At 52.9% G+C, this 16,961-nt stretch overlaps 2 protein-coding genes across 4 annotated transcripts; one reads left to right on the forward strand and one right to left on the reverse strand.

Annotated features, from left to right (window-relative positions):
• Positions 1–1,040: 1,040 nt before the first annotated feature.
• On the reverse strand, positions 1,041–8,594 carry DCLRE1B (DNA cross-link repair 1B). The gene is made up of 4 exons (XM_071578628.1): positions 8,406–8,594; positions 7,595–7,739; positions 6,321–6,500; positions 1,041–5,756 (listed from the first exon to the last, which is right to left on the reverse strand). The coding sequence occupies exons 1-4, from the start codon at positions 8,592–8,594 to the stop codon at positions 4,900–4,902; spliced, it is 1,371 nt and encodes a 456-aa protein (XP_071434729.1). The 3' UTR covers positions 1,041–4,899.
• Positions 8,595–8,696: 102 nt separating this feature from the next.
• AP4B1 (adaptor related protein complex 4 subunit beta 1) lies at positions 8,697–16,636 on the forward strand. Of its 3 annotated transcripts, none has more exons than XM_071578624.1 (10): positions 8,697–9,233; positions 9,326–9,550; positions 10,135–10,265; positions 10,911–11,058; positions 11,685–12,181; positions 12,829–12,912; positions 13,808–13,911; positions 14,084–14,291; positions 14,819–15,103; positions 15,303–16,636. In XM_071578624.1, exons 1-10 carry the CDS (start codon positions 9,121–9,123, stop codon positions 15,728–15,730), a joined length of 2,223 nt encoding a protein of 740 aa, XP_071434725.1. In that variant the 5' UTR covers positions 8,697–9,120; the 3' UTR covers positions 15,731–16,636. The 3 variants fall into 3 exon arrangements, with proteins under 3 accessions (XP_071434725.1, XP_071434726.1, XP_071434727.1); XM_071578625.1 differs by having other exon boundaries at positions 13,811–13,911; XM_071578626.1 differs by lacking the exon at positions 14,819–15,103.
• Positions 16,637–16,961: the final 325 nt, after the last annotated feature.

Here is a 16,961-nt window from a genome sequence, read left to right on the forward strand (position 1 = left end):
GCTCGGGCGTGCCCAGCAAGGGGTAGGAGACGGTGCTCAGCAATGGCGTGAACTCATGCTCAGCAATGGGCAGGAGATGGAGATGGTGCTCAATAATGGCAGGAGTGCTCAGCAATGGGCAGGAGATGGTGCTCCACAATAGGCAGATGGTGCTCAGCAATAGCAGGAGATGGTGTTCTGCAAGGGGCAGGAGATGATGATCAGCAAGGGGCAGATGATGCTCAGCAATGGGTGGGAGATGGTCCTCAGACAGGGGCAGGAGATGGTGCTCAGGTGGTTCCACCCAGACCATGGAATCAGCTTGGCTGGGAAAGACCTCTGAGGTCACCAAGTCCATCCTCTGACACAATACTGCCTTGTCACTCAGACCATGGCACTCAGTGCCACATCCAGCCTCTCCTGAAACACCTCCAGGGATGGTGACTCCACCACCTCCCTGGGCAGCCCATTCCAGTCTGATCGCTCTCTCCTTGAAGAATTTCTTCCTACTGTGCAACCTAAACCTTCCCTGGCACAGCTTAAGACTGTACCCTCTTGTCCTACTGCTGGTTGCCTGGGAGAAAAGACCAACCCCACCTGGCTACAACCTCCTTTCAAGTAGTTGTAGAGTGATAAGGACTCCCCTAAGCCTCCACTTCTCCAGGATATTATTCCACAAGGAAAACCAACTTCACTGTGCAGTGACTGAACAGGCTGCACAAAGAGGGTGTGGAGTCTCCCTCACTGGGGATATTCCAGACCCACCTGGGCACAACCCTGTGCTGTGAGCTCTGGGATGGCCCTGCTGGAGCAGGTGGCCCACTGTGGTCCCTTCTAACCCTGCCCATCCTGTGATTGTGCCCGGGCACCACAAAGCCCCCTGGGGGTTTCTCACCCCACTGGTGCCCCTTCAACGAGAAGAAACCACAAGTGTGGGAAAGGCCAGCCCGATTTCTTGGAGGTCAAATGCTTGCCAGAGGGATTTAGTCCAGTCAGGTCACCCTCACTCAGGAACTCCCTCTTCAAAGTGTTTTTATTCAGACTCTTCCAAAGTCACCATTGCACAGATATTTATTGGCTTTCTTGAAGAATTTTACAACACTTTTAAAATAAGTTACAAATACTTTTAGAAAAATTCAGACTGAAAGATTAAATTCCTATTTACAGGAACAGCAGCATAACAAGACCTCAGTGGGAGGCAGCACCTCATGTGATGATCAAGGTGATTCTACCTTTCCAACATGTTCCACCACCTTACAGAGGGCTCCACAAAAAAAGGCTTGAGCTTCATTTGGAACAAGCCCAAAGTGACAACACACCATAGAGGAAATTATGTAAACTCAGTAAGTTTCTGGTGAAGGAAAGATTTCACCATTGCACAATTTTTTTTTTAATCTAGAAAACCAGACCCTGTGCTGCAGGAACAGCAGCTCTGCAGCAGGGAAGAGAGTAGTTGTTGGAAGTGTTTTAGCCTTACATTAGGGGAAGCAGGGTTAGAAACCAGAGAGAGAAGTGCTCTGAGGTGTTCAAGGTGACATTACACTTGTTTGGCACAGAGTGGATGAGCCAGGCAAATTTTACCTCAGCCTCTTGACAGCAACCTGAAGAGTAATTTTCTCCTCTCCACAGCATAAGCAGGGCACCCCTTCATGCTTTCCTGCTGCTTTAGAGGAGTTGGAGCCAACTGAATGGCTGCATGGGGCAGTGATTGTCCCTCCACAGGCAGCTCTGGAGAAGGCTCAGCAGACAGCCCTGCTCCAGAACCTCAAACAGGCCAGCACTTGATCCCAGCTTGGTGAAACTGCACTGAAACTTTGCCAAAGGGAAGTCAGCTCGTTCCTTACTCCTCTGCAAGGCCTTGGCTGAGCTGTTTCACCCCACTGGGGCTTGGTTCCCAACTGTGGGACAGAGATAAGCAGCTCAAGCATGCTCTGTGTGTGTAGATTTGGGAGGACTTTGCTCCGAGCACTTTCCTTTCCTGTCAGGATAACTGCAAGTTTCCAAGCATGTGGCCCTCAGATACTCCAGTGAAGCAAATACTTGGCCACAGCTTCTCACTGTGCCTGTTGTGAGCAAAACACACCTGTGGCAGCAGCACTGCAGGTGGGCTGGAGCAGCAGGCTCAGGCTCTGGGCTACACAATGCTCCAGGTCTCAGCTGCACCAACGCTCCCCTGGGAGCCACGCTGGGGGCATGAAGAGGGAAAATTTGGAGGCAAGAATGAGGGAGGACAAGGCCTGTAAGAGGCCAAATACTGTCAAAAGACATCATGGAGTCACTGAGGTTGGAAATTTAAGGTTGAGTCCAACCCAGCACTGGAAAGTTCACCACTAAACCCATCTACACCTCTGACTTCAGGGAAGCTGAAGGATGCTCAGAAACCTTCACTCAGCAATCCCAGTTTTCTCCTCAAGTTTTCAGGATTTTAGAATAACACACAATAGTATTTTAATGCCCGAGAGGGAAAGAAATGCATGGCACTCAAATGCTTTGTGCACCTGCTGTGCTGAGGTAAAGATTTCCAACACACTGAATGTTGGTCAAGTCTCTCCTTCTTCTATTGCCCTTGAAAGCCACAGAAAGATTTTAGATGTCCTTGGCTCTGCATGATTTGGATAATTTCCTTCTCAAGTGGCAGGAATCACCTTTTCAGCACTAGTAAGACACCAGCATTTCTGCAGCTTAAACTGAATGTGCAGAAATGGGGTGTGGATCCTCAGCTGCTGAAGCTTCTGCAATTTTCACTTATTTCTGAGTGATTCGAAATCAGAGTTACCTCTGTTAAAAATTACCATTTACAACTGCTTTTTGCCCAGGGGCTGACCAGAAGGTTCTCCACTTCATTTCCTTGATTAAATAGTTGATAAGAATAAAAGAGGAAAGGCTGGATGCCACAAAATATCAGCAGTAATGCATCAGATCTCCCAGATCATTTGCAACACACCCTAATGGAGCAGTGACTCAGAAGGTGAGCATTCCTCCCGAGCAGTGGAGAGGCTGCAAGGAGCAGGACCTGGAATCTGGGAGTGCAGGCAGTGCTTCACTGTCAAATGAATCACTTAAATTTCAACAATATTTAAATAACAGCCTGCATCTCCCAGGCAGCAGCAGCAGACAGTGCATTACAAGCACAGCACTGTCATTTCCACGTTACAAAAAGTGCAGGTGTCTCCACTCACCTGCCAGAGCTCTGCAATGGAGTTGGGATTAGCAAATAATCCATACAGAAATCTCCAAGGAGGACACACAGGCCACAGCAGGAAGCTTGAGGTGCCCTTGTTACATGTGAAGTGCATTTCACAGGACACTGCTCTGTCACTTCCCTTGGGAAGGGGCAGGCAGAGCCACAGCAGTCCCAGCGACAGACACTCCTCATTAACAGGAATAAATGCTGCCAGGCCTGGGAAAGCACAGGGCTGGGAGTGAGGATTCACGTTTGCCAAGCAGCTTTCCAAACATACCCACTCTGGCTGTCTGTATGTTTCCAAACATACCCACACTCCCTGTTCCAACAGCCCTGTTTGTCACAGGTGTCACTGCTGCAGCCACAGGGCACCTTTGCTTTGCACAAGCCCTGCCTTCACTCCAGGAGCAAAAGCTTCCTTTCCTTGCCCAGTCCAGGGACTCCAATCCATCTGGCAGCCTCATCTTGCAGAGACCTCACTGGACACTCTGTTCCAAAGGGTCTGATCCTGATCAAGATCACATGAAACATTTTGCCTTGAAAGTAACAAGGACGATGGAGAGAGCCGAGGAACCAGCTGGTTTGTTCCCCAGGAAAGTGCCCAGTGTTCATTCCCACTCCAGTCTTGCTGCCCTGACCATACAAGGAGCCAGTTTGTGACACTGGCAGTGCAGTTTGGCACAGACAACAGCAGAGTTCCAGGCTCTGCTGAGGGAACCCAATGGCTTGTCACACTGAGGCCTTTCAGCTGTGCCAGGCCACGGCTCTGCAGTTGGTCTGGAGCAGGAAAGTGCCTGACCTCCAAGGGCCAGTTTTGCTGTTCAGTCACAAGTCTTTTCAAACGATGCTGGTGAGACTGATCCCTTCACATGACTAAGCAGATGTTTCATTATCTTCTGTTCCATTTGTCACTGTGTGACAAGAGCAGGCAGTGGATGGGAAGGCAGAACACTGGCAGTTATCAGAAGTGCTTTGCAGTCAAGCAGAATTCAGATGTGGAAACTGAATGCAGAGACTGCAGAGGATACAGTGACCCACTGTACAAATCAAGAACCCAGACAAGTCCTATTTTTCCCAGCCAGAAACCTGAAAAAGCACTGACAGTTAACACTGAGATGGTGCTTTCAGGAAAGAACTACAGCCAGCTGCAGTTGGCTGGATGGATACAAAAGCTGGAAATATTAGTAGATTAACAAATAGAAAACAGATTATTAAACTTAGAGGCACTTCATTGTCTAGATTTAAGCAGCATTTTAAAAATGTACCTTAATACAGAACATTTGTAATGCATTTTGGAATGAACTGCTCACAGCCACTGAGGCATCACAGGCATGAAGAAAGAAACTTTGGGGTTCTTCATATTCCCCCTCTTGCTTCTTTCCTCACATTCCAAGCATGAATTACTCCAGCTGCAGGCAGCTCCCACCCTCTGCAGCTCTGCTGGAATCGACCTGGCAGGGTGTTTTGTCACAGGGGACAGGTCAGTCACTCCAAAAGGTGGACACAAGGCACACAGGCAGTGGGACTGCACTGCCTTGTGTACTGGAAACTCAACAGTTGTAGAGATAAAATAATAAATAAATTTTAAAAATGTAACATCTACAAACTGGTTCTAGTTTCCTCTTTGTCCTCAATTAAGACATCAAGAAAGTAGTGCACCATAGCTGAGCTCCTGTCTCATGATAAAAAACCCAAGCGTGGCACTGAGCTGGCACCAGCAAGGGTCATGCAATTTTTCAGGGCACTTCTCCCCTCCTAAAGAAGTCTTCTACCAGCTCATTAAATGTCTGTGAGGAATTCTGCTTCAGGACATTTAAGGGAGTGAGTAAATACTGCTCTGCAAACCCCTTTGGAAAGTGCTCATTGGAAAGAGGTGCCTGGCTAACAGCGATGGCTGCTCCTGGCTGTTCCCCACTCAGCTCTTCCTTCTCCTTATCCCTGAGAGAAGTGCAACCTTCTCTGGAGCACAAACCTGGCTCACAGTGGTGCTGCTGAGCAACCTCAGCACCTGTAAATGCCTCAGGTTTCTCAGTACATTTCTCTGGGGACTCAAAAACGACCCCTCTGGGCACAGAACGCCGTGCAACTCTTCTCCAGAGACTCATGGGGTCCTGCCCCCTCCTTTGGCTGTGCTGTTGCACAGGCTCTGGCAAAGGCTTTGGGACTTTGAAGTCTGGAAGTACCTGTGGGGCAGAACTCAGGTATTCCTGAAAGTACACCTGGCACATGTCGCTCTTCACGATGGGGATGATCGAACAAGGTTTCAGCCACTTCACAAACTCGCACAGCTCCGAAAAGGACGAGTGATCCGAGTAGGGGATGGGGTGGATGTTGGGGTGGGTGACCTTGACGGGCCTGCCGGTGGGGAGGATGGCAATGGTGGGATGCAGAGTGTTCCAGGTGACCAGGTTGTCCCTGCGGATCTCGGCGACATCCACGGCGCGGATCCAGCCCGCGTCCTCCTCGGCTGTGAACACGTCCGGCAGCTCCAGCAGCCGCATCTGCTCCAGGCGCCAGGGACTCACCACCACCCACGTGCTGAACTCCAGGGCCAGGTCCACCAGCAGCGCCTCTTTGCCCAGGGTGTACACACCTGCCAGGGGAGACAGGAGCAGCCCCTCTGGGATGGGGCAGGGCAGGGGGACAGAGCCCTGCCAGGGTGCTGCCAGTTTGCAACCACCAAACCAGCCCCTCCAGAGGGGCTAAGCTGGTGAATCCAGTTAATTTGAATTACTTAAATCTTTAAAACTGGCAGGAGGAGAAAGGGCAGGGGCACAAGAGCCCTGCCATGGTGTTGCCAGCTTGCAACCAGCAAACTACCCCCTTCAGAGGGGCTAAGCAGGTACTCCAATTAATGTGAGTTCCTTAAAGCTTTAAAACTGGCAGGATGGGGCAGGGAGAGGGGACAAGAGCCCTGTCCAGCCTGCAACCACCAAACCACACCCTCCAGAGATGCTAAGCAGGTGGCTCCAGTTAATGTGAGTTCCTTAAAGCTTTAAAACTGGCAAGATTGGGCAGGGAGAGGGGACAAGAGCCCTGTCCAGCCTGCAACCACCAAACCACCCCTTCCAGAGGTGCTAAGCAGGTGGCTCCAGTTAACCTGAGTTCCTTCAATCTTTAGAGGTGGCAGCAGCAGGAGGGGGCGTGTGGCACTCACCGATGACGACGTGGTGGCGCGGGTGGGCGCGGATGAGGCAGGCGGCCTGGCGCGTGGCCAGCTGCCGCGAGGGCAGTGCCTGCTGCGGGTGGCAGTGCGTGTTGTCCAGGTACAGCCGGTCGATGTGGCGGCCCCGCAGCACCAGCTCGCCCTGCATGGAGCTCGTGTAGCGGAAATCTCCTGCCAGGACACAAGGAGCCCTCTCAGGGTGTGCCCCAGAGAGGGTGTGCGTAGGGGTGACTGTAAGTGCATCCCTTAAGGAAAGCAGTTCAGAGTTCTCCCTTAAAGAGAAGAGAGCTACCTGTGGTGTGTGTGGGTTCTGTGACCAACGAGATGCTTTGGTGAATGTGAGGTGAATGGGCCAGCCAATAATGTCATGGCATGTTGGATGTGAGAGGCTATAAAAGGTGTGCATGTTACTGAGAACAGAACTACTACTATGATCTCTGAGCTATGAGGAACCTGTCTGGAAACTCTCTCTTAGCTGAATCTCTCCTAGATGAAACTATCTTGAATAAACTCTTGTAAGCCTTCTGATGCTGCTGTGCCTGAGCTCTTTTGACTGTCATTCACACTGCCCCCTTATTGGGGATAAGGGGACCCCAATAGGTGTGGGTGTTCCAGAGCTGCCCAGTCACAGTTCTGTGCCACCCACTCTGGGGTAGCCCTGCTGCACCAAGGAGGTTGGATCAGGTGACTCAGTGTGGTCCTGAGTTAAGAAACAGTCAAATCTAATAGAATAGAACAAAACCCTTCCTTTTATTTGGCATTGAGAACCCCACCAAAGACACGTTCAAGGAGACTTCTGTGTTTCCAGGTTTAAATACTTAGTTACAACTGAAAACTCCTCCCTAAAGTTAAGCAGTGTATTTTGGGTGACTCTTAACAGTTCTAATGGGCTGCTCCTATCTCTGCAGCTCTGTATTTCCTTTTAACTAAACGATGTTACAGCTCAGCCTCTAATCTAGACAGGGTTTCTGATTTATTTCTTACAGCTCAGCCTCTAATCTAAGTAGGGTTTTTGGTTTATTTCTTAAAGTTCAGCTAACAGGGTTAAATTCCTCTTTGTCTAAAGCTATGCATGGTTAAGATAACTACACATTTGGATACAAACTAAAATCAAAAGGTACATAAAATACAAAGTTAGCACGGGTCTGATTAAAAATTAGCAAAGACCATCTGATTTTATGCAGAAGTGAAAAAATCAGTTTTCTTGAGGGGGACTGTATCAGTCCCTTCCACCTGTGACTGTGGGGCCCTGCCCTGCCCTGTACCTGTGTAGAGGATGGTGCCAAAGGTGCCCTCGAAGAGGAACATGACGGAGCCAGGGCAGTGGTTGGAGTCCAGCAATGTCACTGTCACCTCGTCCAGCACGTGGCTCTGCCCCAACTCCAGCGGACGGATCCAGCACGGGGGCACCTGCAGGGCCAGGGGGAGAGGGCAGGGCAGGAGACAGGTTGGGCAGGGCAAGGCAGGTGGGAAGGAGGGTGGGTGGGGCAAGTGGGCTGCCAGGGGGTGCCCAGGTGAGGAGGGTGGGTGGGACAGGTGATGAAGGCAGGGCCAGCCAGGTGAGGGTACCCAGGTGATGAGAGTGAGTGCAACAAGCAGAGAGATGGAGGTGCCCAGGTAACAAGGGTGAGTAGGACAGGTGGGGCAATAGAGGTGCCCAGGGAATGAGGGTAAGTAGGACAGGTGGGGCAATAGAGGTGCCCAGGGAATGAGGGTAAGTAGGACAGGTGATGAAGGCAGGGCCAGACAGGTAAGGGTACCAAGGTGATGAGAGTGAGTGGGACAAGCAGAGAGATGCAGATGCCCAGATGCTGAGGGTGAGTGGGACAAGCAGGGCAATGGAGGTGCCCAGGGAATGAGGGTAAGTGGGACAGGTGGGGCAGGTGATGAAGGCAGGGCCAGACAGATGGGGTGCCCAGGTGCTGAGGGTGAATGGGACAAGCAGGGCAATGGTGGTGCCCAGGTGCTGAGGGTGTGTGGGACAAGCAGGGCAATGGTGGTGCCCAGGGGATGAGGGTGAGCGGGACAAGCAGGGCGATGGCGGTGCCCTGGTGACGAGGGCCGCGCCACACCAACCTGGAGGCGTTGGCGCAGGAGGCGGGCGGTGAGCGGGGAGCAGTACAGCGGGCGGCTCCAGGTGCTGGTCAGCCCCACCGTGTGGTCCGAGTGCATGTGGGACAGAAAGAAGAGGCGGGCGCCGGCGGCCCTGCGCAGGCTCCAGCAGTCCACGGCGATGGGGGTCCCGGCCAGCACCGTCCCGTTCATGGCGGGCGCGGCCCCGCTCCCTCACGCCGAATTTGGCGGGAAGCGCCGCGCGTGCGCGGGAGGCGCGGGGCGGGCGCGCGCCAGGGGCGGGGCCACGTGCGCGGCGGTCACGTGGGCGGGTCGCGGATTTGGGACCGGGACCAGGACTAGGACTAGGACTAGGACTAGGACTTGTGACTGGGACCGGCATCGGTTTCGGGACTGGGAAGTGGGATTGAGACCGGAACCTGAGCCTGGGACCGGAACCAGAACCAGGACCAGGGCTCGGGACTGGGACTGAGACCGGGACCGGCATCGGTTCCGTGATCTGAGACTGGGGTTGGGAACAAGACCTGGACCAGGATTTTGGACTGGGACTGGGATCGGGACCCCTGGTAGTGGGTCTGCGACCCTGAGCAGGATCAGGACCTCGGACTAGGGCTGGGATTGGGATCAGGACCTGGAGCTGGGAGCGGCACTGCGACCGGGACCGGGATTGGTTCCGGGGCCTGGCACTGGAAGTAGGAGCGGGACGTAGTGCCGGACCATGCCGTACCTGGGCGGCGAGGAGGCGCTGCGGGAGCTCCGGCGGGCCCTGTGCAACCCGCACGTACAGGCGGACCCGGTGCGGTACCGCGGGGCCGTGCTGCGGGTCATCCGGTACGGCGGAGCCGGGGGGGCCCGGGGGGACCCGCACCGGGACCGGGACCAGGCCCCGCACCCGGCCCGGCCCGACCCGCCTGTCCCTGCAGGCTGATGGCGCAGGGCACGGACGTGTCGGGGCTGTTCCCGGAGATGGTGAAGGCGGGCGCGGTGCCGGACGTGGTGCAGAAGAAGCTCGTGTCGCTGTTCGTGCAGGCCCAGGCCCCTCGGCAGCCGCAGCTGGCGCTGCTCGCCGTCAACTCGCTGCGCAAGGACTGCGCCCACCCCAGCCCCGCCGTGCGGGGGCTCGCCCTGCGCACCATGTGCGGCCTCAGGTGCGCCGGGGGGACCGCGGGCGTGCCCCGGGGCTGGGGGTAGGCCTGGGATGGGGAGGGTGCTCCGAGGCTGGGGGTGGGCCTGGGATAGGGGAGGTGGGGCTAGTCCTGGGATGGAGGTGGTACTCCCGGGATGGAGGGTATGGTCCTGTGCTCGGGATGGTGATGCTGGGATGAGGGTGGTGATGCTGGGATTAGGGTGGAAGTGATGGGATGAGGGTGGTGGTGCTGCACTGGAGGGAGTGGGCTTGGGCTTGGGTTGGTGGGGATAGTGGTCCTGGGGCAGGGAAGTGCTGGTCCTGGGCTTGGGGTGGTGCTTCTGGGCTTGAGGTGGTGGTCCTGGGTTGAGAATGGTGGTCCTAGTCAGAGGATGGTGGTTCTGGGCTTGGGGTGGTGGCCCTGGGGCTGGGGACACGCAGATGCTGAGAGCACATTCAGCCTTCAGGGCTGTCCTGTTCTCGCTGTGCTGCCTCTGGGTTGTCGTGGCTGCAGCACAGAGAGAGGGGAAAGCGGAGTGGGGAATTAAAGGACGAGAACAGGATTTTGGGACTGGCTCCAGGCCCCCCTACCCCGCTGTCCCACAGGCTGCCCGGGATCCAGGAGTACCTGCAGCAGCCCATCGTGAGCGGGCTGCGGGACAAGGCGTCCTACGTGCGCAGAGCGGCCGTGCTGGGCTGTGCCAAGATGGTGAAGCTGCAGGGGGACTGCGAAGTGGGTGAGGGCTCTGTGGGGCTGAGCCAGTCCTGAAGTCTCTGACCCCCACAGTCCTCAGGGAAAAGCTGTGCCAGGGCAGATGTTGCTCTAGAGCTGGAAGTTTTGTTGGCTCCTTCTTTTGTTGGCTACCTGAAGGGAAGTTCTGGCCAGGTGGGGGTTGGTCTTTTCTCCCAGGCACTCAGCAATAGGACAAGGGGGCACGATGGGCTCAAGCTCTGCCAGGGGAAATTTAAGTTGGAGATCAGAAAAAAATTCTTTGCAGAGAGAGTGCTCAGGCATTGGAATGGGCTGTCCAGAGAGGGGGTGGACTCCCCATCCCTGGAGGTTTTTCAACTGAGCTTGGCCATGGCACTGAGTGCCATGATCTGGTAAAGGACTGGAGTTGGCCCAAGGGTTGGACTTGATGATCTGGGAGGTCTTTTCCAACCTAATTCATTCTAGGATTCTATGATTTATGAAGTCTCTGACCCCCACAGTCCTCAGGGAAAAGCTATGCCAGGGCAGATGTTACTGTAGAGCTGGAAGTTTTGTTGGCTCCTTCTCCCAGTTCAAGTCATATCTTTTGTCTGTGATAAAAACTCATATGCAGTAATTAAATTGCAGCGTGCCAACAGAATTTGATAGAAGAACCTCTGCTGCTTTGCAGATGGTGCCTTGGTGAATGAGCTCTACAGTTTGCTTCGTGACCAGGATCCTATTGTGGTTGTCAACTGTCTGAGAGCCTTGGAAGAGATCTTAAAGAAGGAGGGAGGAGTTGTCATCAACAAACCCATTGCCCATCATCTCCTTAACAGGTAAGAGGAAGATGGTTCTGGAAGCTTCTCTAGTTCTTGTGTTTTCTATGCAGAAAGGGCTTTTCAGGAGGGGACTTGAAGGGACTCCTGTCAGGCACCCGAAGATGGAGATTCCCATGCTAAGATAAACTAAATCTCTGTTAGGCTGAGGTCTTAAGAGAAATCTGAGGTGCCCTGCTCTTCTAGGGAGTCTTTGCTTCAGCTGGTGGTTTGTTTTGTAATTACAGGTTAATCTGTGCAGATTTTTGGGACTTTTTTAGTGCTAGCACACATGACATATTTGTGTAACAGGTGTGTTCTAGTACATCTCTCCAGATCCATTGAAAGGTATGCAACTTATCCATTGCCTGAAAAAAAGAACATTTCTACAGATAGTTCTGCAGGATCTGGGAAAAGAGGGCTATTGCTCTGCCCAGGGTCCTTGCCAGTGTTGCTGTCTGGCCTAAGCACCAGCAGAAGTGCACATGACAGATGATGAGTAAATAGCCAGGCAATTCTCATGAGATAAAAGTGTTGTATCCACTTGCTTTGCAACAGAGAGGGTAAGAAATTTGGAGGCTGAGGTCTCTGCCCTGCAGCTCCTCGTGCCCTCCCTGACTCCTGCACACTGTTTGCTGTCCTGGCAGGATGCCTGACCTGGATCAGTGGGGGCAGAGTGAGGTGCTCACCTTCCTGCTGCGCTACAAGCCCCGCAGCGAGGACGAGCTCTTCGACATCCTCAACCTGCTGGATGGTTATCTCAAAAGCAGCAGCCCCAGCGTTGTGATGGCAGCCACCAAGCTCTTCCTGGTGCTGGCCAGCGAGTACCCAGATGTGCAGGCAGATGTTCTGGTGCGGGTGAAGGGCCCTCTGCTGTCTGCCTGCATGTCAGAGAGCAGGGAGCTCTGCTTCACCGCGCTGTGCCACGTGCGCCAGATCCTCGCCAGCCTGCCCGGCCACTTCAGCAGCCACTACAAGAAGTTCTTCTGCTCCTACTCAGAGCCCCACTACATCAAATGCCAGAAGATGGAGGTGCTGTGTGAGTTGGTGAACGACGAGAACGTGCAGCAGGTGCTGGAGGAGCTCAAGGGGTACTGCACTGACGTGTCGGTGGAGCTCGGCCAAGCTGCAATCTCTGCCATAGGTAAGGGCTGTGCCTCACCTGCACCTTCCAGGTCTGTGTCAGGGCTCACACCAAATCACTGCTCTGTGCTGCAGCAGCACAGAGACCAACCTCTCCAGCAGAGTTTGTGGGTTTGTGTTTCTAATTCTTTTGAGCTACTTCATTCAGCTGCTTCAGGTTGTGCAGAAGGTCCTTGAATCCTGTGCTCTGATGAGATGCTCAAAAGAAATTGTGTCATTTTATCTCATTATTGAGCCTTACAGTGTTCCATGAAGCTGTGCAGGGGGTAGTGGAACTCTAATTCCTGCTTGTTCTGTGAGTTGTGATAGAGGCAGAGTTAAGGGGTGCTTTAGTTTTATTTTTGTGAGCTTTAAAATGGGTGAGTTTTTAAGTATTCATGAGGAGAAAGCTGTAGATGCCAAAATGCTTTTCTTAATATATTACATTTAAGGAGAGGTCAGAAATCTTCTGAAGCGTGGCCTCAAAAAAAGGAACGTGTCCCTTGTGTGGAGAACAAGCTCGTTTGACCACACTTTTGGATTGGTAGTCAGAAAGGAAAAGAGAAACACCATTTCTTTAAAATGGGTTTGTGATGAATAGTTGGGCTCATGGTTCCTATTTCACTCTGATTAAAGGTTGACTTTTACATCCTTTTGGCATCCTTGCAGGCAATATTGCCAGGACATACACAGAGCAGTGTGTGGGGATTCTGACAGAGCTCCTGGGCCTTCAGCAGGAGCACATCACTTCAGGTAACCATCTGCAGGCTGCTCACCTGGCTTATGCTCTCAGGAAGTGGCCTTGCTGGGGCTTGTGATCCCAAAATCAAGGCTTTCAAAGGCATTTGGCTTTGAATGTAATTGGCACCTTCAGAGGGAAGTTTTTCTGGTGGGTTTGGGGGTATGGGGTGTGTTCCTTCCACAGGAACTGCTCCTTGTGGGGAAGAGGGAGATGGTCAGAGCTGTGTTCATGGTCCTGTCTGGCTGCCACCTGCTGAATTAAGGAGTGAGTGACTCAGCAGAGACATTTCAGTGTCTGTTTGAGGGCCAAGATGAATAACACATCTTTTAAATCTCTGTGATTTCTGTTCCTCATATAATAGTCTGATTCAATTGTACCCAGGCTTCTTTTTTCTTCCTCTGCCCTCAGGTCTACCTTCACATCACTGCTCTTCCTGCTGTTCTCTTTTAACTCTTTTAGCCACCACACTTGCCCTGTGCTGTTGAATTCAGTCTCAGGAGCTGCTGGTGTTTCTGAGTGAGCAGCAGAACCTTTAAAATTATGACCTGAAGTTCAGGAGGCTCATTTTGAGTTGGGCTTGGTTTTAATTTGTCATTCTAACCCCATGTGTCTGAAGCTCTGTGTGAGTCAGAGTCCTTGTAAAGGCTGGCAATGTCCAGAAGAGGGATTGCTTTCCAGCAGCCAGAGGAACAACCTGAAGTCTCAGTGCTTTATTTTAGACCTGGTGCAGCTTTGCTCTGACAAACAAGTCATGGGACTTGGAAGGAGAGTAGTCACAAGCAGGGCACTGACCTTTCTGGCTGAGATTTGAAGAATCTCTTGAATTGGGGGTGGGTTGGGAGTGATTTAATTTTTTCCAGTGGCTTCTGTAACTCCTGGGAATGGTGACTCCTGGTTTCCTTGCAGCAGTGGTCCAGGCTTTCCGGGACCTGGCCTGGCTGTGTCCCCAGTGCACTGACGCCGTGTGCCAGGCACTGCCTGGCTGTGAGGACACCATCCAGGACAGCGAGGTGAGGTGGCACTGCTGGAGGATGAGGGAGCAGAAACTGCCTGGTTTGCCTTTGGCTCGAGTTTTGGGATAAAAACCAGAAATTTTCAGGCTTGTTCTTTCAATCTCTTTATTTCACACCAACTTTCTGGCACACAGGACCTGTTTACTCTTGTCTCCTGTGGTTTCTGCAGGGCAAACAAGCACTGATCTGGCTCCTGGGCACACAGGGGGAGAAGGTCCCAAATGCTCCCTATGTTTTAGAGGACTTTGTGGAGAATGTGAAGTCAGAGACATTCCCAGCAGTGAAGATGGAGCTCCTCACGGCGCTGGTGCGACTGTTTCTGTCGCGACCTGCCGAGTGTCAGGACATGCTGGGCAGGCTGCTCTACTACTGCATAGGTGGGTTCCCTTCCTCCTCTCCCACTGCAGCTGTGCTGCAGGGGTTTTGGGACCTGGTTTGGCTGTCAGCATCCTGAGGAGACCATCCAGGATGGCAGGGTAAGGTGTCTTTATGCCTCGTGCTGCTGCTTGGCCCCGCCTGTCTGGCTGGTGAGTGTAGAGACACAGAATCATGGAATGGTTTGGGTTGCAAGGGACCTGAAACTCACCTTGTTCCACTCCACCAGCCCAGGTTGCTCCAAGCCCTATCCAGCCTGGCCTTGGACACTTCCAGGGATGGGGCAGCCACAGCTTCTCTGCCCAACCTGTGCCAGGGCCTGCCCACCCTCTGAGTAAAGAATTTCTTCCTGATACCCCATCTAACCCTGCCCTCTGCCAGTTAAAAACCATTCCCTCTTGTCCTGTCACTGTCTGCCCATGGCCAGGCTTACACTGTGTTCCTGAACACATTTTTAGTAATTAAGGGTGTGTGCTCTGGGGAACTCTGGATGATGGAATGACCCTTAATTCCTGTCTCTGATCCCCAGAGGAGGAGATGGATATGGCAGTACGAGACCGGGGGTTGTTCTACTATCGCCTTCTGCAGTCTGGGGTGGAAGAAGTGAAACGGGTCCTGTGCAGCCCCAAGTCTGACCCTTCCCTGGGGCTCCTGGGCAACCAAACCAAGCAACCTGTGAATGCTTGGGCTTGGGAGTTTAACACCCTTGTGCCAGTTTATGGCAGAGAACGCTGGGCACTGGCCACTGCCCACCAGCCCGTGGAACCCTCTTACTCTTGTGCTCCTTGTACTGACTCCAGGAACAGAGACACAGGTAACCAGCCTCACCTTCCTCTGGGTCCACTTTCCCCTTGTCAGTAGATCACAGAATCATGGAAACACAGACTGGTTTGGATTGGAGGGGACCTTGAAGCTCACCTCATTCCACCCCCTGCCAAGGGCTCCAAGCCCCATCCAGCCTGGCCTTTGTGGATCTGGGAGCTGCACCTCACATGGTTGTGTTTTCCTTTCAGAGTCGCTGATTTCTGAGGGCAATAAGGAAGTCCTAAAGGTTCAGCCCGACACAGGCAGCCTGAGCCTGATTCCTGATGTTTCCCTGACTGCAGAGCAGTTTGAGAAGACCTGGCTGAGCTTGGCCACGAGCTGCCACCTCTCTCTGCCCTGGTGTGGGCCTGTGCATCCTGACACCATCCAGACAGCCCTGCATGTTGTGCACATCCAGACTATTGCCATGAGCAAGGCAGGTGCCCAGCCCTGGAAAGCTTATCTGAGTGCCCAGGATGACACAGGCTGCCTCTTCCTGACCGAGCTGCTGCTCGAGGCCCCGGGCTCGGAGCTGCAGGTGTCTGTGAGGCAGAGTGAGGCAAAGCCAGAGGCACTGCAGACCTTCATCTCAGCCCTGAGGACAACCCTGGAGGCAGTGAATGGACTGGGATCCTGACTGGTCCCTGCTCCCAGCAGGATGCCTGCTCAGGGCACAGGAAGAGTTGTTTTCTCTGGCTTCATTTGCTATACTTGATGGTGGTGTGGTACTTTCAGACTGCAGGAATGTTGACAGCCCTTCCCTGGGCCCAAGGAGCTCATGTGGGGTGGGGGGAGCTGCAGCTGAAGCTGCTGAACGGGGCAGGGTGAAGTGTCTGCCCTCCCCCTGGGCTGGGGAAGGGACAGGGTCATTCTGGAGTGAGTCACAGAACTGGTGGCATCACTGGTGGTTGTCATGAGACACCAATGGCACTGATGGAACCACAGCTGAGCAGAATTTGGAGAGTTTTTTCCCTGAGAATTATAAACAATTTAAAAAACAGTTCAGAGGCACCAGGACTCTGCTCCTTACGAGGAGCAGTGCAGTGAAGAGAGCAGTGTTTGGTCTTGGCTCCCTTTACATGTGATTGAGTTTTGTCTGATGGAAGGATTTTGGTTGTATGTTCACTCAGGGGTGAACAGGGCTCTGCTGTGTCAGAGGTGGGCAGGCAGGGTGCAGTGCATGCTGCTCAATAGAACAGGCCTGTTTCACTTTCAAGAGAAGTGCATTTTGCAGTTGAAATGTGTTACTGAGGTCATGAACTGCCCTCTCTGAAGTTCCCCCTCAGCTCTGTGTGCTGTTGCCATGCTGAAGAGGCTCCTTGGCATAAGGGTGAGGCACAGGGGTTCCTTTGTGGCACTCTGTAATGAGCACAGGCTTCTTTAACCTATTCTGTACAATGTCTTGTAAGTTTTAATTTCCTTTATGAATGTATTGTACCTTCAGATCACAGTATGCCTTCCATGCCCTTCCCTGGAATGCTGCTATCACTGTTAAACAGCAGGTTTTAGACTTCTGATTTTCCTAATAAAAATGTGAACCATTCTTGGCTGAGTTCTGGAGTATTTGTTCCTTCAGCTCTCAGGTCTGTGGTTGGAGTCATTGATCACTGCTGTGGATCCTCACAGAACTGCAGTCCAGCTCCTGCCCCTGTGTCCTACAGGGCTTTTCCCTCTGAACTTCCTTGAAGCAAAGCTTTAAGGAGAAAGTGGGCAGTAATTAATTTCAGTCTCATATGCCAAATTACTGTAATGGGTGGGCTACCTACAGGTGAATTCCAAGGTGGATCAGAAGTCAGCTGTAGCAGAGCTCCTGTTACCTTTGCACTGTTGTGTCCCTGTCCTTAGGGAGAGCTGCACTGGAACATTGG

The sequence above is a fragment of the Pithys albifrons genome, chromosome 28 (genome assembly GCF_047495875.1).
Source record: "Pithys albifrons albifrons isolate INPA30051 chromosome 28, PitAlb_v1, whole genome shotgun sequence".
In the NCBI taxonomy this organism is placed as follows: domain Eukaryota; kingdom Metazoa; phylum Chordata; class Aves; order Passeriformes; family Thamnophilidae; genus Pithys; species Pithys albifrons.